General features: G+C 51.5%; 1 protein-coding gene across 2 annotated transcripts; it reads right to left on the bottom strand.

The window, feature by feature from the left end:
• Positions 1 to 356: 356 nt before the first annotated feature.
• TBX3 (T-box transcription factor 3) lies at positions 357 to 21,070 on the bottom strand. Of its 2 annotated transcripts, XM_066370829.1 has the most exons (9): positions 20,735 to 21,070; positions 11,550 to 13,020; positions 9,625 to 9,892; positions 8,626 to 8,685; positions 8,211 to 8,357; positions 6,109 to 6,185; positions 4,864 to 5,021; positions 2,798 to 3,474; positions 357 to 965 (listed from the first exon to the last, which is right to left on the bottom strand). In XM_066370829.1, the coding sequence occupies exons 2-9, from the start codon at positions 11,936 to 11,938 to the stop codon at positions 504 to 506; spliced, it is 2,238 nt and encodes a 745-aa protein (XP_066226926.1). In that variant the 5' UTR covers positions 11,939 to 13,020; positions 20,735 to 21,070; the 3' UTR covers positions 357 to 503. The 2 variants fall into 2 exon arrangements, with proteins under 2 accessions (XP_066226926.1, XP_066226928.1); XM_066370831.1 differs by lacking the exon at positions 8,626 to 8,685 and having other exon boundaries at positions 20,735 to 21,068.
• Between the last annotated feature and the right edge of the window lie 881 nt (positions 21,071 to 21,951).

The following is a 21,951-nucleotide window of genomic DNA, read 5'->3' as shown; positions in this document are numbered from 1 at the left end:
GTTTTTAATCTTCTCAAACAGAATCATGTTCATGTATTCATTTGCCCCCGGTAAATTTTTTAAAATTTTATTTTTGTTTCCACTTGACACAGTGAAGGGGAAAAAAAAAATATATATATATATATAAATCTGCACTGGGAGAGAAGCCTTTCAACACATCTCCTGGTGGGCCTGGGTTACCCTTTTTTTCCCAGGCTCCCAGACCAGCCTCTGTGGAGGTGCTCTGGCCAGACCTGATTTAATTCCCACCCCCAACAGCTCAATGCAACAGACGTTTCTGGGCCCCCAGAATCGGAGCCAGATCCCGGATATATAAACCACCACACCAAGAAGACAAGGCTTGTTTCTAGCACATTCTCTCCAGGGAGTCCGGCACCCCTTGCCAGACAGGACTGCACAAAGCAGGGCTAACCCCGCTGCACGCCTGTGGTTTATTTTACATCCAACAAAGTGCACTGCAGACGTGACTGGACTGGAATGAAGAGACTTTTCTGGGGAGGGGTTTATGGGGACGCGCTGCGGGACCTGTCGGGTTTGGCTTCTAAGCCACTGACCAACCGCTGGATGCTCTGCAGTTCGCTGGTGGCCGCCTCTTTTTCCGGGCAGAGTTTGGGCGACAAGGACACGGAGCTGGAGGAGAGGGTGGAGGAGCGGCTGTTGAGTTCGGAGCCCGAGTCCACGGCCACCGAGGCCGGGCTGGCGGCCAGGGCGGCGGCTTTGGCGTCCAGGGGCCCGGCGGCCGCCGCCATAGACGGCAGGGCGGTGGTGAGCAGGCTGCTGCTGTCGGGGACCGGCACGGGGATGGAGTAGGGGCTGTAGCGCAGGCGCGGGCGCATGGTGTTCAGGTTGAGGAACGGGTGGCGGTGCACCGAGCTGGAGGCCGCTGCAGAGGAGGCGGCCGCCGCGGCGGCCATGTACGTGTAGGGGTAAGGGAACAGGCTTCCGAAAGGCGACATGGCCAGGCCCTGGGGGAGGAAGAGAAACGCACGCAGCGAGTCAGCCCAGGGCCTGCGCTGTAGGAAGGATCTAACCTTGTTTATTCCCCCCAACACACCGGGCCGGATCTCGTGCAAGTCAGTCTTCCACTCCCTAGTTGGGGGAGGGGCAGCGTGTAGTGGGGGAAGGGAGGAGGACACTCAGACTTATTTCTCTAGATTCAAATTCCAAATCTTAGCTGTGTCACCCTCAGGCTCCATGTGCCTCAGCTTTCATATATATAAAGAACAACAGGGAAATATTAAATAATGCATGTACTATTGGGAACTTTGTGGACATTAAATGAGCTAATGCCTTCAATATGCTATGTAGGGCGCCTAGCCAACAGGCCTGTTAGAAATTCTCCCATCAGGGTCAGTTGTTGCACCTGTTAAGTGGGGCTACAGTCTGCCCCACAATGGTAGCGGAGTGAGAATCCGAGGGCATACATTTTTAGACATAATTATTTTTCTTTCTCAGTCTCCTCCCAAGTCCTTTCACTTCAACCCTAGAAGTTTCACAAATAAAAAAGAAAATGGTGGTGGGGGGGGGGGTGTCCAGAGAAGATCTCAAGGAAAAGGAAATTGGGGAGGGGGAGAGGGTTTACTATCAACAGAGTCAAAGAAGTCACCTCGTCTGATATGCTGGTGCTACATACAGGTAGAAAAAGCAAGATAGGCCCCAGGGGCACAAGAAGGCAGCTAGCAAGCAGCAGAAGCCAAATGTCTGATCCAGGGACCCCTGACCTGGGCTACTTCTCTGTCCCTTGCCTTGAGGTACCCTTAGTACTGGTATGCCTGTGCAGCCCCTTGCCCAGATATCACATGCCCACCTCTGGCCTGGTCTTCAGGAGGGGCTAACGGAGGAGATGGCAGGAATTGAGAAAGGCCAGAAACCAAGCCTTTTCTCAGTCCCCTCCTCCTCCCAGAGGGGGAGGCCAATCCTGCCTCTTGGCTCCGGGAAGGGAGACTAATGTGCTCAGACAAAACATAAGGCAAGGGTGTGCAGAAAACTCCATAGAACCTTGTCACTGGTTCAGTGTTTCCAAGCCGCCCGAGCCTTCTCCCAGGCTGCCCCGTGTCCCAGCACAGCTGTCTGAACCTACAGAGGCCGCCAGGCTGTCCCTCAACTCTGACATTTCCCATGTGTGCACAAACCATTAACCCTTTGGGGATCAGGCTGGCCTGCTGGGGCTGGGGACAAGGGAAAAGCTTCAAATGGGAGGAAAGGAAACTGATAGACTCAGTTTCTATCCAGAGAGTCACTTCCTCTTCCCAGGCCTCAGTCTCCCCCTTGTTTAATTCCTGAGGGAAGACTGGCTATGAGACATTTAAGAGACAGTTCAGCTCTGAGGTAAAGTCACATAGACCCTGGAAAAGGCCCTGGGGTCAGACTGCCTGGGATAGAGCCTTAGCTCCACTACCTATCAGCTGTGTGTCCTTGGATAAGGTACTCAACATCTCTGGGCCTCATCTATAAAATGAGGATGTACCACAGAAGTCAAAATAGATTAAGTGCTTAGAAGAGTGCCAGGCACCACCTAAGTACTGTGCATAGTTATCGTTATTACTACCTACCTACCTACTCTGTTCTTTAACAGCCCATAATTTAGAGAAAAAAAAAAATTTGTGTGTGTCTGGGGGGGGGGCAGTTGTAATGTTATGATGAATCTAGGAGATAAACCTTGCACCTAGCAACCATCTTTATTATTACTTAAGCTACTAGACCAGGGGGACTGGATGAGGCTCTGATATCAAAAAGGCAGAGAAACTTGGACTGCAGACTGGGGCTGGAGAGAGGCAGGAGGAAGGACCATAAATACCTGAGAGGCCAGGACGTGCTGCTGGAGGTGGAAGGGTAGAGTGGCCGCGGACGCCCCCGACAGTCCCTGCGCCGCAGCGGCGGAGGCCATGGCCGTGGAATCCAGGCCTGAGACACCGGTGGAGGCCCCCGACACAGTGGCGAGCAGGGGCCCCATGCCGGCTGCCATGCTGGAGAAGGCACCCCCCATAGCGAACTGGCTGGGGTGCAGGAAGAGCGGGTGCCCGTTGAAGAACTGCTGGCCAGCCAGGCCGGGGGCGAAGCCGAGGCCGGGCAGGGGACCCTGGCCCAGGTGCGCGGTGGCCGCGTCCGTCTGCACCGTGAGCGGCGCGAAGGCCTCCTTGGCCGGCAGCGCGCGCGCCTCTTCGGCCTTGGACGTGGCCGCGCTCTCGCGGCCCGGGCTCCGGCGCTCCTCCGCGCCCAGGCCCCGGGTGCTGGATGAGATGGTGGCCGGGCTGTGGCGCGAGTCGGGCGATGCCTTGTCCAGCCGCCCGCTGTCCCGGGGCCGGCCGCCGGGCTCAGCTGAGAAGAGGTGCGTTTTCACCGCGGGGCTGCCTTTGTCGCGGCTCGGCTCCTCCGACGTGGTGGTGGAGATCTTGGACGCATCGCAGGCCTCCGGGCCGTGCTCCTCCTTGCTCTCGGCCTCCGCGTCGCTCTCACCCTCGCTAGGACACAGATCTGCCAAAGGAGTGGAACAAAAGCCAGGCGGAAGGGCGTGAGCTCCAATCTGGGCCCATGGAAGCCAGTTCTCCATTATAAATCTTGGCTCTGACACTTACTAGCTGGGTAACACCTGGCAAAGCCCCTTAACCTTCCTTGTACCTTAGTTTTCTAATCTGCAAAATGGGAGTGACAATACTGCATAACTTTAGTGGAAAGGTTCAATAAGCTAATAAAGGATTTAGATGGACTGGACTTCTTCCCCCAAATCAGACATTCTGCCCCAAATCAGTAATGAATTTCACGGTTTTTTGCAAGCATGGATAGAGCTCTTAATTTGCCAGACCACCTTTAACTCGCCTTTCGATTGCAAATTTACTTCTTCAAAATAAAACTTATGCTAAAACTCACTGTGGGAACACCTTCTAGTTACCACGGGGTGTCTTTCTTCAGTGAGTGATGGAGATGTGTACCTGCCACACATCTGTGAATTCTTTTGGAAGGATTTGCTTGGTGAGAACCCTGACATCTGAATTGGGAGTGGCAGAACTGAACACCATGCCACCAACACACACGCGCGCGCACACATGTCAGCCTTTCCTTTCTCCCCTGTCCCTGCAGACAGAGGTGGGTGATAGGCAGCCCCTCCCTGCCCCCAGACAATTACAGATTCTTTTTCTTTCACCACACCCTCTGTGGGTGTCCTACCAGAATAAAAAAAAAAAAGAAAAGAAAAGAAAAAAGGGATCTTATTTTATGTTTAAAGCTTTAATGGATTGACAACATAAAGGACTTTCATTTTATTAAACGTAAAAAACAGGTTTCTTCCCGTTGTGAGAGCATGTGTGTGTCTTTCCAAATAAATAGTTCTTTGCTCTTTAAACATAGCAAACTGACTGGGGATTTGAACCATCTCCTCCCTTCCCAAACTCCTATTCTCCCTCGCCCTCCCTCCCTCTGAGACTCAGATGTCCAGTGGTCCAGCCCCTCTCACAGGTTGTTGCTCTGTCACTGGATGTTTCCTTGTTCCCTTCCCTGTTCTAGGTGGCAGAGAATCCCTGCCCCCCCCAACACACACACCCCTGTCCAATTCATTTTACTCTTGAATTCTAAGATGGTAAAAAGTCACAAGTGATCCAGACATGTTTTCTAAGCTACCCTCACCAAGAGCCACCACCCTTACAGCCAAACTCAGGTTTGAAGGGAGGGATTCTGAGCGCTTTTTATACTAGCTCAGGAAGGGTGGCACACCTGATCACCCTTGTTGATAGCTGGCTCCTGTTTACAGACTTCTAGAAGGGTCTGAAGCTTTTGAAGGGCAAGCTCCCTGGTGGATGCCCCAGCCTCCAACTCTTCCAGGCCTCCAAGACCTGGAGTCCAGAAACCGGGGTGACCAGGCTTACTTACCTTTGAGGTTAGATGTCCCGACTGTGGAGACAGCTGGGGAGGAGGACTGAGCGAAGCAGCTGAAGGCTGCCTGTTCGCTGGAGGACTCATCAGAGGTGCCATTGTCCTTTTTGTGTCTGTCATCGAACACCCTCATGGACTGTAGGGTGAGCTGTTTCCTGCAGAAGAAGCCCACGCCCAGCGTTAGAGAACAGAACATACATTTCCCCCCTTTGTGTCTCACCCTCTTCACGGAGGCACACACACCTCACCTGCCTGCCGCCCACACCAACACTAACTCTGAAATCTGCCCGCCCCGGGGGACAGCCACACAGACCCACGCATTGTTCTTGACCCTCTAACTGGGCTCAACTCTGTGGCACAAGGGTGTTGGGAGGAAGAAGGCTTAGGTTGCACTTTATTCAAGATCAGAGTTTCCATTAGGGAAAGGGCATGGACTTGGGCTGTGAAGTTTTGTTTAAAAGCAAAACGCAAGAGGGGAGGTTGGAGCTGGCCAGAGACAGCTGAACAGCCGGCCTGACAGAGGGAGGGGGACGGGGGACCCAACCCGTAAAACACAAACAACCAAACTCCCCACTGGTTGCTAAGATGGGAGGAAGTGGTTATTTCATGGCGAACTTTTCGGTTCACCAACACATTAATTGGAGTAAAAAAGAAAAAAAAAATCTATTTAGCTGTTAGAAATTATGTTTTAATGCCTGCCCCTCCCTCCGGGTCTAGGTTAAAAAGTTGGGCTGGTTTTCTGGATTTTGGAAATTCTTTGAAAGCAGGTGGGGGAGAGGAGAGTTTCTTTCATTTACTATCCAGCTGTCTGCTTGATGCAAAATGATACAAGTGCCCATGAAGGAGGGAGCCACAGAGTTGTCTAGGGGCTTCCCGTTCTTGATGGTCTTTGCAAGACAGAGAGTGAACAGCAAAAAAATTCCAAAGCGTTTTGTGAATGGCTTAGTTCTTTCCTGGGACCTGCCCAGGAGTAACTTCAATTAATTAGGAATAGACATCTGTATAGAATTGATAAGCCCTGATGCTTTTCCTCCTGACAGCAGCATGGTATGGCCTATTTAATTTCCTTTAAGGTGACACGTAGGCCATAGAAGTAGTACAGTGTACTGAAACCAGCACCCCCCCAATCCTTCTCATTATTACCAGCACCGCCTGCACTTCACACAGCTGAAACTTGGCTCCTAGCGCGGAAGTGACTTTTCTCAATTAACCCGAGAAATGAAGCATTGTCTCAGCTCTCACCTTTTTTCTCTCCTGCCGTTGCCAGTGTCCCGGAATCCTTTTGCAAAAGGGTTGTTGTCTATTTTTAACTGAGTTATCTGGAGGAGGACACACAAGCAAGAAAGACATGTTGGCCTCATTTTCTAGACTGTTCTGGGGGGGTGTTTCCCCCAACTCAGCAGCTGACTAGAAATTTGACTGCCAACAGGAGATGCCGTGGAGTTGTGCCAGGATAAGGGAAAGGGAGAAGGGTTAATAGCAGAAGTTTGTAAGGGCCCGAGATGAAACTCCAAAGAAACTGCACCACGGCTTGCATCTTCCATATGGGGCCAAACCAGGATTCCAGGCAGCAATGACCCCGCCTGGGAAATCCCTTGTTCTTTTCTTTTGGGCAGCCGACAACTTGGGCTTAGAAATGGAAAAGTTGTCAGAATTGTCAAACGTGAAAACCTGGGGATCTGAAAAGTAGGCTTTCATTTCGCCTTTTGTTTTTAATACCGTGCAATTCATCATAAAATATGTGGTGGCACACTTTTTTTTCCCTTCTTTGGCCCCAAACACAACACACACACAGACACACAGACCATACACTCCAACTTTTTTTTTCTCTGTGATTCTAATAACATGATTTATGGGGTTTTGCTACCCTGGTGCTGGAGTGGGTTTGATTTTTCTTTTCTGGGTGGGGCAGGCGCTTGAGGAATTATAATATTGACAATTACAGATGTAAAAGGACTGAGTGACCACTGAAAACATTTGTTTTCTTTTATATGCTTCTGCCACCAAAAGGCCCTTGGCCTCTTTGTCTGATCAAAAATGCTACAATTTATTGTTACAGTAATTCACGGGGTTCTGAGTCTAGAGGGAGCATGCATTCTACAGAACGAGGAAAAAGGCCGTAGTATGTAATCTTTCAAATCCCTTCCTTTTGGAAGCAAAAGTAATAAATATATATATACTGAGGTCCCTAGAGGAGGAAGAGGACCCCCCGTGGCTAGATCCTTGTTCTTGGAATAAATTCTGGTGAGCTGGACTTGCAGGGACAGGAGGTCATGGTATCTTAGTCTGCAGACTAAGGAAACACACCTGAAACACCCACCCACCGGCCACAGAGGACTCACCTAGAGTGATAGTGAGTTTAAAGTACAAGGTGTTGTCCTGTGAGCTGCACTCTCACTGGGCTCCAAGGGGTCAGGAGTTGAGGGGCAGGGGTCCTCAGTAGCCCCTTACCCCTATCCCCACAACTGCCTGCCAACAGCCAGACTGGTGACTGGTGAATCAGCAGCAAGAGTCACTTTGTGTCTCTGTGCTACCCGTGCCCCTGACCTTCAGGCCACCATAACTTTACATACCAGGTGCAGCCTGCTGTTCCATTTGGGGATACTCCTAATCCCGGGCCTCAGGCCCAAGGGAGAGAGAGAAAAAAAAACTTCAAATGAAGTGGTGACTTTGGTCACCTCCTCTCAAAAGCCTCAGACAACTCAATTAGCATGACCCTGTGATCAGAGTAGGTTTTTCCAACCACACACACACACACACACACACACACACACACACCATAAAAAACACAGCAGCATAAAAGGTAATAAAAACCAGACCAGCTACTCGCGATTTCTGGCTGAGGGAGAAAAAGCTGATCTGCCCTGGGACTCTTCTCCCAGGATCCCCAATGGCTTTTGCCTTTAAATTTTTAGCTGGTTCCTTCGGAACCTGATTTCTTGATCCTTCTTCCTGAAGGGAAGGAAGATAAACCTTGGAAGGAACAGGAGAAAGCCCTGGGGTCAGGGGTGGGGGTGGAGGGCATCAGCGACGGTGGTTCTAGGAGCGAGCGAGTGAACATCTCCCTGGCAAAGTTAGCTTGGCATTTTTTCACTCAGCATTGACTCCTACTTGGTCACTTTTTATTTCTTCTTTTAGTTTCTGCCTTCGCAATGGGCCCATGCCTCTTCCCCCCTCCCTCCCCCCAAAGCTCCACTGACGGTCAAATCACAAAAGAAAATTCAAGACCCTATCCCAATTCTCCGGTGATTTTCTCACCCTCACCCCAAGCAGCTGAAAGTACAGGAGAAATTTCACCATTAAGAAAAGAGAGAGAGAGAAAAAAAGAAAGTGTCTTTGATTACCTTATCATTCTGGTATGCTGTCACAGCGATGAATTCGGTTTCGGGGAACAAGTATGTCCGAAATGTACTATAGGGAAGTTTCAGGATGTCATTGGCTCTCACGATATGAAATCGGGGCTGGTATTTATGCATGGAGTTCAGTATAGTCTGCAGGGGCATGGGGGGGGGGAGAGAGACACACAGCAAAATGGGATTTAGCAGGACACACAGGATCTCAGGACCCCTGCCAGGCTGACAGCTACCCCACCGGAGGGTACTATGCTGGTACCGAGCCCACCTCCAGGGAGCACCTCTTTGGGTACTTGTCACTCCACAAATGTTATCTTCTGGAGAATCCAAATTGCTCGTCAATTTCCAAAGGGTTCCCCCCACCCTCACCATCTCAGGTTCATTCCAACCTTGAACCCTAGCCTACCTGAGTACCAAAACTATAATTCCCCTGCCACGTTGCGTGATCACTTGGGAAGGCCAAAGTCTTAAAAGATAGAAAAAAACATGCATTTTAATTTACAAAATGATTCAGTCCTTTAAGCGTCCACTAATTGACGAGCCCAATCCACTTAAAGCCCTGAAAGGCTGAACTCTAGAGAGGAATATTTATGCCTTAATCAAATCAAGGGCTTCAAATGCAATTCCTGCCCGCTGAAGAAATTTCCGTGCCCTTCTCGTCTTCCTGGGCCTAATCTTTCTGCTTATTCCTCGCTTATCACTGTTTATTTTATTGAAATGTTGGGGAGGGGTTGGGACTAGGGTCAAAAGGTCCTTTGCTTGACTTTTACAAGCAATCCAAGTCTCCTGAAAGTTCTAAAGTATGTTCCCACTGAATATATCTATGCACTCCCAACACACACAATTTTTATACTGAAAATCTGTCTCATTTCCAGTAAACCTGACATTTACCTATGTCCAATGCTTTTTGAGTAAAACGGGAAAAAAAAGTCTTTTTAAAAATAGAATCACACCCCTTAACTGACGTAGTCGAGACTCGGAACCTTAACACTCTGCAAAGAAATACTATGGCTGATTTCAAAAGAGAAGAATGATACCTTAAAAACTTGATGAACACGTCGTTTTAAAATTGAGTTCACAGCCTAAGGATTGGTTTTGAACTTCACTGTCAGGTCAGGCATTTCCCAAAACCTAGAATTGCCCTAGAACAGAAGGTGGTAGATCTACCTTTCTTTTAGAAAGGCCAGGCCTTCCATTCTCGGAAGAGAAATATACCCCGGACTCTGACTCTGCAACTCTGTTGCAGATCAAACAAGTTCCTTACGTTTTTACCACAGCAGAGAGGAAGAGAGAAGTCTGAGCAAAAAAAAAAAAAACCTCACGATTTTACATGGCCTGGGGAAAGTACTGACTTATTTGGAGTGAAGAAAGAGAACATTTTATTGAAAGAAGCGATGAAACTTACAAATCCATGTTTGTCCGAAATGTTGTTGGTGAGTTTCAGTTTGTGGAAAGTGACAACTTTGGACATCCACTGTTCCCCGGTAGCCGGGCTGTCCGGGTGAATATACATTCTCTTTGGCATTTCAGGATCAGCCTTACCCGCCACCATCCATCGAGAATTGTGAAATTTATATCGACAGTCATCGGCAGCTATAATGTCCATCAACAAAATATATTTGGCTTTTTTATCCAGCCCAGAACACCTAACTTTAAATGGGGGGAACATGCGCCTGAAATAAGAGAGAAAAGAACAAGAAAAAAAGTCACGTAGAATCTTGAGTTTGGTTCTCTCTTTATCCTAAAATACGTAAATCAAATTGAAAGTGTATAAAAGAGCTTATATGTTTCAAAGTAGAACGGCTGGACGCAAAATTGTTTTCTGCTATTGCAGGAGTATTAAATGGGCTTCATTTATCTTTAAATGCTCCATGGTTCAAAACAAGTGAGTTGTAGCATTCATTGCATTTCCCTCCATCATCTCCTAATTTCTTGATATATTTTTCTGTCTTGTGTGACTTTATAGATTGCCCTCTTTACAGAGAAACTCTTGCCCATGTCTTTTCCTGTGGGTGCCTAGTTCTAAACCACTTATGGTAGAATTTGAAAAGTGCCGTCAGTTAAAGCTAGAATTTTCCACCAGCCGTGGATGAGAAAAGGTTTAACTTATCAAGGAAATAAATGTCAGTTTTACTCTGAAGCAACTCCTGCTTCAGAACAGCAACCCCGCTGCTGGCGAAAAATGAAAGTGGACTTCGGTGAGTTCTTAAAAACGAATTTGGTAGCTTGGGGTGAACTCCGGGGCCTGACAACCAATCCGCCTAGGAGCTGCTAACCGCATTCCCCCGACTGACTGCTCCGGCCAGTCCCAAACTGCGAGACTGTGCCACCAAATTGCTGCTTATTCCCCAGAAGTGTCGCCATTCTATACTTTCGACTTAAAAGGAAAGCACTTTGCTGTGAAACTGGCTTCCATGTCTCCCAGGTTTGAGCCTTCTTATGCCCAACTTTTTGGCCTCACGTAGCTTGGAAAGACCCAGAAAGCTGAAGACATCAAGAGTGGTGTTTTACTTTTATTCTTTCAATGTTATACCTTGATAGACTTCAATGCCATATATATTTTTAAATCAGTGATTTTAAGTGACAGGAGAGTTTGGTCAGGAAAGGACCTCTCTGTAAAATATGGTTGATAATATTTACACACAAAACGCCAGCATGTGTGTCTAGACCTCCCCCCCCCCCCCAGGCTCCTTGGGTCTGCAAACATAATCGTAACTACCCCAAAATTGCCTGCTGAACTCTCCCCCTTGGATTTCGGACACGTGAAGCGGTGTGGACAAACAAACCCAGATGCCCTTCGGTTCCTCTGTGACCCTGCAGCCACAGGCTCAGGCCCCTCCAGACCCAGAGGCTAGTCTGGGGGACAGAAAGGGCCAGAGGATCTGGGGTCGAACCTCTCGCTACCACACAAAAGAAAGGGGCTTTAAGTTTTTCTCTCAGAGCACAAAATGAAAACAGACAAAAAAACACAACATCCACAAAGCCATAAGGATGTTTCAGGAAGGTCTGAACAGTGAAACTCCCTGCAATGGGGTGGTTTTCTTTCTTTCTGCAGAGATGTCTAGGCTCTGCTGAAAAAAAAAAAATCTATCTATTCTATAGGAAACCCAGGCTGCAGACTTAGGAAGGAAAAACGACTGCCTGCAGACACCCAGGTAAGCTGAAATTTCCTGCCACAGGGGCAGGCCAGGGAGTCTGTGCACAGTTCCAGGGGAACTAAAGTTTTCCTATGAGCCAACATTACTGACAAACCGACTATTCTTGGAGGAGAGAGAGAAGGGGAGGAAAAATCCTCCAAGAGTTTGGGGAGAAGGCCCTCCGCTTGCTTACCTTCCTGACTTGGTAATGACCATCTCGGTGCCCCGTTTGTGGAACTGATCCCAAAGTTCTTTGGCCTCGAGGTGCACCTTGGGGTCATCCTCCACCTCTTCTTCAGGCTCCATGGTCTTCAGAGGCCTCAGATGCGCCTGGGGCCCCAGGGATGAGAAAGGGATGCCGGTCTCGGCCGCCCCCACCAATTGATCCATGATCGGCTTGGCCAGGGCGCCCGGCAGCGAGAGCGCCGCTGCGCCGTTGGGAGGCAGAGTCAGCGCGGGGAAGAAAGGCGGCTGGTGACCCAGCACCGCGCTCATGGCGAAGTCCGGCGCCCGGTGAGGTAGGAACGGATGGTAGGCCATGCTTGTCCCAGGAATGACCGGATCTCTCATGGAGAGGCTCATCCACTCCAGGCGGGGCGCTGGGCTCCAGCCGGGGACAAGTCCGCAGCTGCTGTTTGGTTTTGTTTTTGTTTTTTAACAGCAGCACATAGTTAAAAAAAGAAAAAAAGAAAAAGGAGAGAGAAAAAGGGGGTGGAAATCACAACTAAGGCACCTCAAAGGGAGGGGGGTAAGTGTCTTTCGGGGAGGAAAATGCCAATTTTAAAGAGGGCAAGGCGAGCGATCGGGAGACATAGTCGCTGGGGTGACTGTCCTTGTGCCTTGCGTTTTTAAAAAGCCGCTCTTGCAAGTCGTTTCAGAGGCGAGGGCAGCGAGCAAGCTCTCGACTGGCGCCGGAGCCCTGCCGCTGGGCTGGAAATGGACACTCCAGCTCTGGGTCCCAGGAACCGCGCCCCAGCCCCGAGTTCTTTGTTGCAAATGAGAACGGTTCTCTTAGGAGACTTTTTACCTTTTCTTCTCCTTCTTCTTCCCCCGCCCCCCTATGTCTCTTCCTCTCCCTCTTTCTTGCAGGAGGCGCCTGCAGTTGCGCTGGACCCGGCTTGAACCGCCGGCCAGAGAGCGGAAAAAAGTCTCTCTCTTTAAAAAAAAAAATCTCTGATTTAAGCCCTCTTCTACCAGCGCTATCAAAACTTGAACTGCTTCCGTTCGCCTCCTCCTCCTCCTTCCTCCGCTCCGAGCCTCCGGAGAGTGTCTGGGTTTCAATCCGAATCTGGCCGCGTTCTTCTCCCGCGCCTGTCGTCTTCCGTGTCCTAAAACGTGAGCGAATTCACTTCCTAAATCTGCGTACAGACGCGCAGGGCAGGGAGGATGGAGGGGGGAAAAGGAAAAGGAGGGAGAGGGAGAGAGAGAGAGAAGGAGAGAGACGGAGTGGGAGAGGGAGCGCGAGGAGAAGGAGGGAGCAAGCAGCCAGCGAGAGCTCCTGGCCACCCTCCTCCGCCTCTAGAATTCCCCGGGCGTCTGCTCGGCGGCTCTAGAAGGTCGGGCTCTGCTCTGGGCTGCGGGGAGCCGGGGGCCTCTTGATTGGCTCTTTGACGCTTTCGGACCAATTGTGTTGCTGCATAGGCGTGGTTTTCACAGGTCGAGTGCTGGGGGGGAATAGAGCCGAGTTATAAAAAGAAGGTGTCGGAAACTGTAACGTCGCAGCGCCGCATCGGTACTACTGCCTGTCCTGTGAATATGTCAACATGATCAGAGGGAGGGCGGGCGCCACTGGGGAGCGCGCGCACCAAGTCGCCTCTAGGTGGCTTATCGAGAGATCGCTGCGGCCCCTCAGCTTGCTCGCTAGCTCTTGCTCAGCCCACGTCTGAAATGCCTCAGTCATCTAGCCCGGGATCGAGGGAGTAGGCAGGGCCAGGGAGGAAAGGAAGGGAGGAGGGAGCGAGTGAGCTGGGCCAAGAAGGCGGAGAGATCATCGGGCGCCGGGCAGGGGCGCTCGCCTCTCGCGCGCTCTGCTCTCCTCTCCGCCGCCGCGGCCGTTTCTCTCTTCGGCTCACCCTCTTACTAACCGGCCCCGGACGAGCCAGGCGGAAGGGAAAGCCTCCTGCGAACTGCCATTCGGCCGCTGGGCGCAACAAAAGCCGGCTGCAGCCGCAGGGAGGCGAGCACCCAGACTCCAGGCTTGCGCGCTCTCTAGCCCCACGTGGAGCCAAGCTCCGCCCGGCCGCCGCTCTAAGACTCCCGAGCTCGGGTGTCTCTCCGTGCCGGTCTCCCCTGCATCTGGGCTCGCGAGCACATAGGATGAGGCCAGACTTCAGCACGCACGTGCGAGGGTTCCCTCTTCACCGTGCCCCACCCGAACTTGAGTGTGGAGATAGACCCAAACACCCCGAGCACATCAGTACGCGAACACGCGCCGGCACACTGGGACCGAGCCACCCGCGGAAAAACACGTACCCGTAAACGCGGACACAGCCTGCGCCGCGGACCCTGTCTGCGCTCACTCGGAGAGGCAGACTGGGGATTTTGTGAAATGCCTTAAGTAACCCTTTTAGATCTGGTCTCAGGTCCGGATTTCGGTTCCTCGTGTTCCTCCTGAATGCGTGTGCAAGTGTCTAGGGGAAACAGACTGAGGTCTGGACAGAGCGAGCGCGGCGCTGGACTAGGTTCTGGGCCTGTCCCGACCAAGCCGCTGCCCTGCCCTTGGAGCTGGGGGGGGGGGGCAGTATGCCAGCCTTGTATCTTCTCCAGGTATCGCACTTACCTCTCGGTGCCTCAGTTCTTTCTCCACCTGGACGTGTATCCTCAGTAGTCAGAGTAAATTTGTAAGCCAAACCGTGAAACACCCCACCCCAGAGGAAAGAGACTGGTTCCAGTTCAGGGACGGGGGGGGGGGGGGTATGAAGGGGAGGAAAGCAATCCGATCTTACAGATCAAACCTGTCGCCGAGTTGGTAACTGTTACCGCAGGTCCCTGCCCAGGTCAGAGGATTTACTAAACCAAGTTTCTCTCTTCTGAGGGGGACTGGGTGTGTGTGTGTGTGTGTGTGTGTGTGTGTGTGTGTGTGTGTGTCATGAGTTGGGCCATCACTACTTGGAGGGAAATCTTGGGGACACTGTTCTATTCTACCTGAGTTGAGAGCTTTCTCGAGTGAGGAAGAGGACAGAGAAAGGGCTGATTTCATGGCCTAGGGGGAGAAGAAATGTGCCTGTCTCCAAGCGGACCGCACCATCTTTTTTTCCATTTTGCCTTGTGTACCCCCTAAACCCCCAGTTCCAGGCTCCTAAGTGGGAACAAGTGGAAGGGGAATATCCTTTGTGGGCCAACCGCACCGAGAGAGGGGCGGAACTTTTGAGGCGACATGCTTTTCCAGCCTCGCATTTTTGACGCACATGGTTAAGAGCTCTTGGCGCCAGCGCTGAGAATTCCCTGAAGTCACAAAGAGAATGGAGTGGTTCTGCGAACTCAGTCTGGCTCGCCATCTCGCCCCCTTTCTTTTCCTTTTGGTCTGTCTTTCTCTGGCGTCCTCTCTGTCTCTCTCTGAAGACGGTTAAAATGAAAGATCGAGAGAAGAGAGAAGAGGCGGTAGAGCCCAGGATGTTGGCTTGAAAAGCTCCCTCCCGCGTCCCTTGCGGCTGGGCCTTCCCCCAACTAGGACTGACCACTGAGGTCACTGCAGTGTTTCACAAGTCTCTGGAGGCAAAAACCCACCCCTTCCACGTTGCTGGCCTCCAGAGCCTGGGGTAGCTTCGCTGAGCTCTCAGGAGCGGCCCCAAATCCCCGCGATGATCGAGTTTTGCCTGCACCCGAGGGCCAGTCTCTGCCCGGCCTCTCCGAGTAGGAAAAAAAAAAAAAGAAGCAATTCTGCAACCACGATGTGACTGTCCTAACACACTCGGTGTCTCAAGAGTCCAGATGCACAGGAGAGAGACATTTCACTAGGTCCTCTGAGGCATTCTGGCCTCCCTTCTGTTTTGAACGTGGGAGGGGAGCTTGCTGATTTCACTTGTAAATATCTCGACTTGCCTTTGGCCTCACCATGGACCCACCATCATTTCTACCCCTCCCTCAATGGCCTGTTTTTGCCCATTGCTCTAACTTAACCCTAGGGTCACCCCAGTTGCCACTCCTGACCCCCACTCCCACTCTAGCGCGCCAGGAAGGGGGCGTAGGAGAAAATAGTTTGCGGGGTTCTGAATCGAAAATGTCGACATCTTGCTAATGGTCTGCAAACTTCCGCCAATTATGACTGACCTCCCAGACTCGGCCCCAGGAGGCTCGTATTATGCAGGGAGGCTTCGGTAACTTGGGATCAAAAGCGGGAAGGTGCGAACTCCTCTTTGTCTCTGCGGGGCCGCCGCGCCCCCCTCCCGGTGGGTGATAAACCCACTCTGGCGCCGGCCGTGCGCTGGGTGATTAATTTGCAAACAAACAAAAGCGGCCTGGTGGCCACCGCGTTCGAGTTAAACATTGGCTAGCGTGTTGTGAGGACTTGTGCCAGGCCTGGCCGCCAGGGGAACGCACAAGGCCGGCGACCCTCAGCCCGGGTTTTAGGCTCCAGACGGGCCCTACACAGTGCTCCCCCCCTCCCCTTTGCAGATCCACTCGATCTTTTCCTCTCTCTCTCTCCTCGCCTCATTGCCCAACAATAGACAGAGGGAAACATTGAATGAGCTAGCCCCTCTGCAGTCTGAGAAGTGGTGCTTTAAGAAAAGGAGGAAGGGGACGAAGTTTGACTCCAAGATGACCCACGGAACTTCTGGTGTCCTCCAAACATTCCTCCACCTTTTGCAAAAAAAGGATTTTCACTTGCGTGTAGGCCTGATTTTTAGTAATAACAGTAATATCCGTGCATACCCACAGCGTTTAATTCACAGGAACACTGTTGAGTGCAATTATTAAAATGGGGGAAGAGGCAGAGAAATCTCAGAATAAATTTCATATGTACAGCACACAAAATCAAATCAACCACCCTCAGCCCAGGCCACGGATACAGCAGAGATTCCGGTTTTGCCCACTACACGCTGGGGAAGTGCCTGTCCAACCTCACTTTTCCCTACAACTAGTCTTGCCCTAAACAATATAGGGGACACAGACCAACCCTTTTGTGACCGGAGGGTGTTTATCTGAAGTTTTACCAAAAAGGGGGGGAGGAGGAGAGGGAAAGGATGGTGGGTAGGTGGGGTCGTTTACTTTGGCAACTTTGCTGTAAATATTCCCTTTAGCATGTGTGAGGTCTGGCTAGGGACTATTACACGCTTATTCCCTCTTAAACTTTCACCCCTGTTTGCCGTGGAGCTTTATTCAGTCCGAGGTGTCGCTAAATTGGGAACTCTGTTGACATAAGGACATCCGTGTTTCTCCAGGGCTCTGAGGCCTAATTAAGAAGTTGCCTACAGGGGTCGGTCAATACATAAACTTTTACTGAGAAGGGGCTTTCTGGTTGCCCAGCAGTGGAGAGATGGTGACTGTTTCTACCCAATGCGCCTTGTATACCCCTCAACCTTTTTTGATATGGACAAAATTTGAAACTGACTAGGACTCCCATTCTCCTTCATGCACAGTTAAGACAACCCGAGGCATGATTTTCTGATCATGGATCCCAGGGAAGTAGCTCCCTCAGGAGCACCTAGCTTATTGGCCAAGGTTCCTCGGCAAATCCAAGCGAGCATCCCTTCTGTATGCAAGCACACCTGGGCTACCCAAAACCCTGACTCTCCCACACACAGTTCTGAACCCAGTGGAGGACTTCTGTGCAGATCTGGAAGGCTTGATTTTCCTCCTGGAGTTTAGCCTCCACCCCACCCCACCCCAGCTTGCTTTAAGAGCATAGTTCCTTTCAAGTCGGGAGGCTTTTTGGTCAGAATCTTTGCTGGAGGGTCAACTTCTCTATATTTGACCCATCTAGAAGCAAGCACAGCCTCTTGGTTGGACTAGACAGGGTGACCACCTTTTGTTTCTATTTCTGCTCCTATTTCTATTTCTTTATTTATGTCTCCCTGTCTCTCTGATCATCTCCTTTCAGGGTTCTATGGCTGTAGATGTGTGATCTTTCTTCCCTGGGTTCCCTTCCACGTTCTCTTCTCCCCAGCCCATCTGTCTTGTGCTTGGTTTCTATTTCTTCTTGTCTGTCCCTGTCCCCTAGCTTTTAACTTCCCTTGTTCTTCCTGTTTATCGTGTGCTCTCTTTTCTAGTCTTTCTCTGTCTCCCCTTTCTATTGCTTCTGGCTTCCTTGGTCCCTTCTGAATCTTTCCTCTTGCCTTTCTGAACATCTGGGTGACCTCTGTATTTCCCCCTTCTCGCCCTCCCTCATCTTTTCCTGTAACCATGACAGGCTGATGATACCTCTGAACTGGGGTCTGAGCAAACACCTTCCCCTGACACCCTTGGCTAGAATGATAAGATCTCCTAACAGAAAAGAGTTGGGCCCCTTTGTCTGAGCTGGAAGTGTCACCTTCTCCTTTTGCTGTTTTGTAAAGTCACCCCTTTTCTCAGAGCCTGCTCTTACCCCTGTTCCAGTACTCTGATCTCTCTCTCTCTCTCTCTCTCTCTCTCTGTTTCTCTCTTCCTCCCTCCCTTCCAAGGCCAGAGCCCAGAGTGAGGACGGCATGTTGGGGCTTTGCTCCTACCCTCTGTCTTGCCCCGGCAGCACAGGGCTTTCCTGTAAGACACATTTCCCTGTCCTCTGACAGCCCTCTAAATTATTGATCAGGGCAGTTCTGTGCAAGAGTCTGAAATGTGTGAGAGAGGGAAGATTGTCAAAGTTGTCTAGCTTGGGGAAGCGGTATTTTTAGTACAGAGGCTCACTTTGGCGCCAGTTGGTTTATTCTGTTTCTACAGCGTCATTCCTTATACACTTAATCCACGCTTATCAGACCTCCCTTTAATGTAAATAGGTTTTTGGCAGAGGCAAAATGAAAAGATCTCACCCTCTGCATTATTCTTATTAGCACCCACCTTTCATCAAAGCCAGTCGCCCTGCAAACTGGCAAATTTGTACACGGCTAGTGATTTAGATAAGTTGGAAGGGAAACAAGGGAAGACAGGATGGAGGAAGTGTGTGTGTGTGTGTGTGTGTGTGTGTGTGTGTGTCTGGCAAGAGTGCTTTTTACACATCTGTAAAGGTTTTTTTCCTCTTTCTCTCTCGCTCAGGAAAAGGAACTAATTGTGGTTTCCTAATTTCAAGCCAGTCTACATCTTCAATGCTCTCTTTGTGTGTTTTACCCAGTTACTTTAAAAAAAAAAAAAAAAACGCGAGGGACGGTTCTTAGTCCAGCAGAACTGAATCACGAGGAAGAGGCCGGGAATTTTCCCTCTCATCTTATCTGACCCAGAATCATCGAGACACAGGCCAGAGCTGACTTGGGCCTCGGGTACTTTTGACCACCCCAAACCTTTCTTTATTCGACATCCTCTTTTCAGATTTTCAGTGGAGACAGGTAAGGGTGTTGAGAGCCCCTTTGCGGACTTGTGCCAGGAATTTGGCTCAGAGGTTGGGGGGTTTAAGGGACAGAATACTTTACAAGGAGGGAGGAAAAATATAACACCACACTGTCCAATCCTCAACTGCAGACTGGGGGTCTTGTTTAAGCAGGACCCCTTACTTCTGTGGTTTTCTGTTTTTTGCTTTTTCCATTATCACCGGTGTTGTTGTTAGGTGCCAGGGACCTGGGGGCACTGGGGTCTTGCCCTGTGAGAGCAGCCGGGACAGAGGGAACAGGGAACTCTGTAACGGAGAGGGCATGACAAATTAAATGGCCGCTACTGTCAGGAAGGTTGACAGGGCAAAGACACATCGGCTCCTCCAAATCTGCTGAACTAACTGTCCCCTCGGAGCCACAGACACGTTTTCTCAATTTGAGCACAATATCCATTACTATTTCCTGTACTGGGTTTCAATTAAAGACGGTGAGAGCAGAGAAGGCAGGCGGGAGATGAATGAGGGGCAGTGGGCATGGAAGCCGCTTGCGCTCTCCTTCTCTCTTCTTCCCACTTCCTTTCTGCAGCCTCACTGCCCCTTCCCGCCAGCCAGCCAGTCTGCCTGCATTCCCAGGGGTAATAGGCTCCTGTCTCCCCAATCCAGCGGGGTGAGGAGAGAGGAAAATAGATAACACACTTATCGAGTCTTTCATATCCCCCTGAGTCCCCCAAGAGAGGGAGCTGTTGCTGGCCGGCGGGGAGGGCAGTGGTTTGGGGGAGGGACTTGCCTGCCCTAGGTGGGCATAGGGTTTCCGGGATTGGAGGGGGTATAAGCTCTTCAAGTTCCAGGTCATAGTTATTTTGAAAACTGATAAAAATCCCTTCTCCTTGGCATGGAAAAGGATAACCTTTTGGTGGGTCTAGGACAAAGGGTGGTGGGGTGATTTCACCCTGCTCCCCAGGACTCGAAAACCTGCCAAGACCAGGATTTGGGGACCCTGAATTCTGCATCCGGACTCCCGGACCTGGCCGGTCACTGAGCAGCCGCCCTGTGCCCAGGCAAAGTCTCTGGCCAAGCTCAAGACTCACAATTTGGAACCAAGAACCAGCCCTTTCTCTCCTCTGCCTTCTGTGATCGCTGGCCCTGTACCAGGCCCACTCAGATACCTGTGTGTGTGTGTTGGGGGGGAGGAGATCACTGTACCTCTGTCAGTCTCGATTGCCTGACAGTCTCCGTAGCCTCCTCCTCCATGCCAGTAAAAAACTCGAGGCCTCAATAATGTGACTCTAAGTCGGAGCTGCTTTGCTCCCAAACCAGTCGTCCTGGCCTGCACAGAATACACAACAGATCCTTCACGAGTTCTGTAGGATACCCAGGGAGTGATCGGGTGGGGTGGGCGGAGTGATCGGGTGGGGTGGGCGGACTGTTCTGTCTCCAAGACCCGGGCCAAAGGTTGGGGTGAAAGTTATGGCTTGAGAGATCCCAGAAGTCTTTAAAAGTTTCCAGTTTGGGATTTGAATTCGTGAGGGCTGGGAAAATTTTCCTTTCCTTTCTTTTAGGGTTTAAAAAAATTTATCTTTTAGAGAACGAAGAGAGCGGGAGGCAGAGACGCGGGCATACATAGAAAGCGAGAATGTTTGGAATGGAGAGCGCTTTTCCTAAGAGTTGCTTTTGCTGGCGTCCAGGCCTCAGTTCATTTCATCTCCAAGCCAAATACTAAAACTCCTCGGGCAGGAGGGGGAGGCAGAAAGGAGCGGCCTTTCCGATCTAGGAACCTGCCCTTGCCTTCCCTCGCAATGCCCTCTTCTCCTTGCTCTGCAAAGGGGAGAAACGTCGGGCCCCAGGAAGGAGTGGGAGACGGCAACAGCCCCGGGGACCCCAGGAGGCCCTTCGGAGTTGGTTTTCGGCTCCAGGGGGTTTCACCTCCCGCCGCCCCCCCTTACCCCGGTTCCAAATACGGAAGCTGGACGTGCCTCGCTGCAGATCCCGGCTCTGCCCGGCGCTGAACCGGTGAAGACGCTCGTTACCTCGGATTACACTCGCAGCCCGAGGGGCGGCCGGGGGCTCGGCTCGCGCCCCCCGCGCCGCACCGGAGGGTCTCGGACGAGCCGGCCTGCTCCGGCCTCGGTCGCGGCCGCGCCGCTCCAGGCCCGGGAACCCGCGAGTCGCGGGCACTGGCTCCCCGAGCCGGTTACCTGCCTTCCTCCCGCAGCTGCCGGGGCGGGGCGGGGCTGGCGCCCGGGTGGGGACGAAGAATGCGCGACCCGCCGGGTCCCTTGGAGAACCAAAACTAGGGCTCCAGGGAGCGAGTGAGGAGCCCCTGACTGACCCTCCCCCGCCCTGTCCAACGTCCGAGTGTCTTTTGCAGCAATGACTGTTACCTCCCCCTTTTACTCCGGTTGCAAAGGGCAAATCCGGGGTGGGCAGCCGAGACCTCAAGTAGGGGTGGGTGGGGGTGACAAAACAAAACAAAACAATAAATAAATAACAGGGAAAAGGTAGCACTCTGCCTCTCGAAGCGACAGGAAAACAGTTGGAAGGAGATAGCCTCCTGGGGGAAAAACAAGGCTGCGAGGGCACCGAGCTGAGCCTGCAGAGAATTTCCTCGTGCTAAGAAAGGGTGGGGAGGAGGGCGCGTTCATCCTCTCCCACCGCTGGGGTGTGTTTTTACATGTTTTCTTAGCAGCAAGTTCTATAAACAGGTCAGCCCTACGCTGCCAGCCGAAGAAATCTGAGGCTGTCTCTGGCTCCGAGTGTGGACGCCTGTCTTTCCCACTAGCCCCCTACAGGCCCCACGCGCGAGGGGGCGAGGGGCGGGGAGGGCGCTCCCTCCCACTTCGGTCTCGGAGGGTGCCTTTGCTTTTGAAATAGCTCCTCTTGTCTTCAGATGGTAAAATATGAGTTCCCCACAAGTCTGAGTCTGGTCTTCTGGTACCTCGAGCATGGTTTGGGGAGTGGGAAGGTGGGGGGTGGGGCGGGGGCTGCTCTAATTACCTCTGAGCCGAGTGGGGGTGGGGCAGGGATTCTCTCTTTTCAGCCGGGCCCTGCTGGGGTGCTGGGGCGCGTTATTAAACCCAGACGCTCGGGCCAGGAATTGGGGCCATGCGGAAAAGATTTACAATTAAGCCAATTGGGGCCGAATCCAGCCATCCAAAGTTTG

This window comes from Saccopteryx leptura, chromosome 2 (genome assembly GCF_036850995.1).
Source record: "Saccopteryx leptura isolate mSacLep1 chromosome 2, mSacLep1_pri_phased_curated, whole genome shotgun sequence".
Classification (NCBI taxonomy): Eukaryota; Metazoa; Chordata; class Mammalia; order Chiroptera; family Emballonuridae; genus Saccopteryx; species Saccopteryx leptura.
The sequence above is the reverse complement of the archived record's forward strand: the minus strand, read 5'-3'. Positions and strand labels throughout refer to the sequence as shown.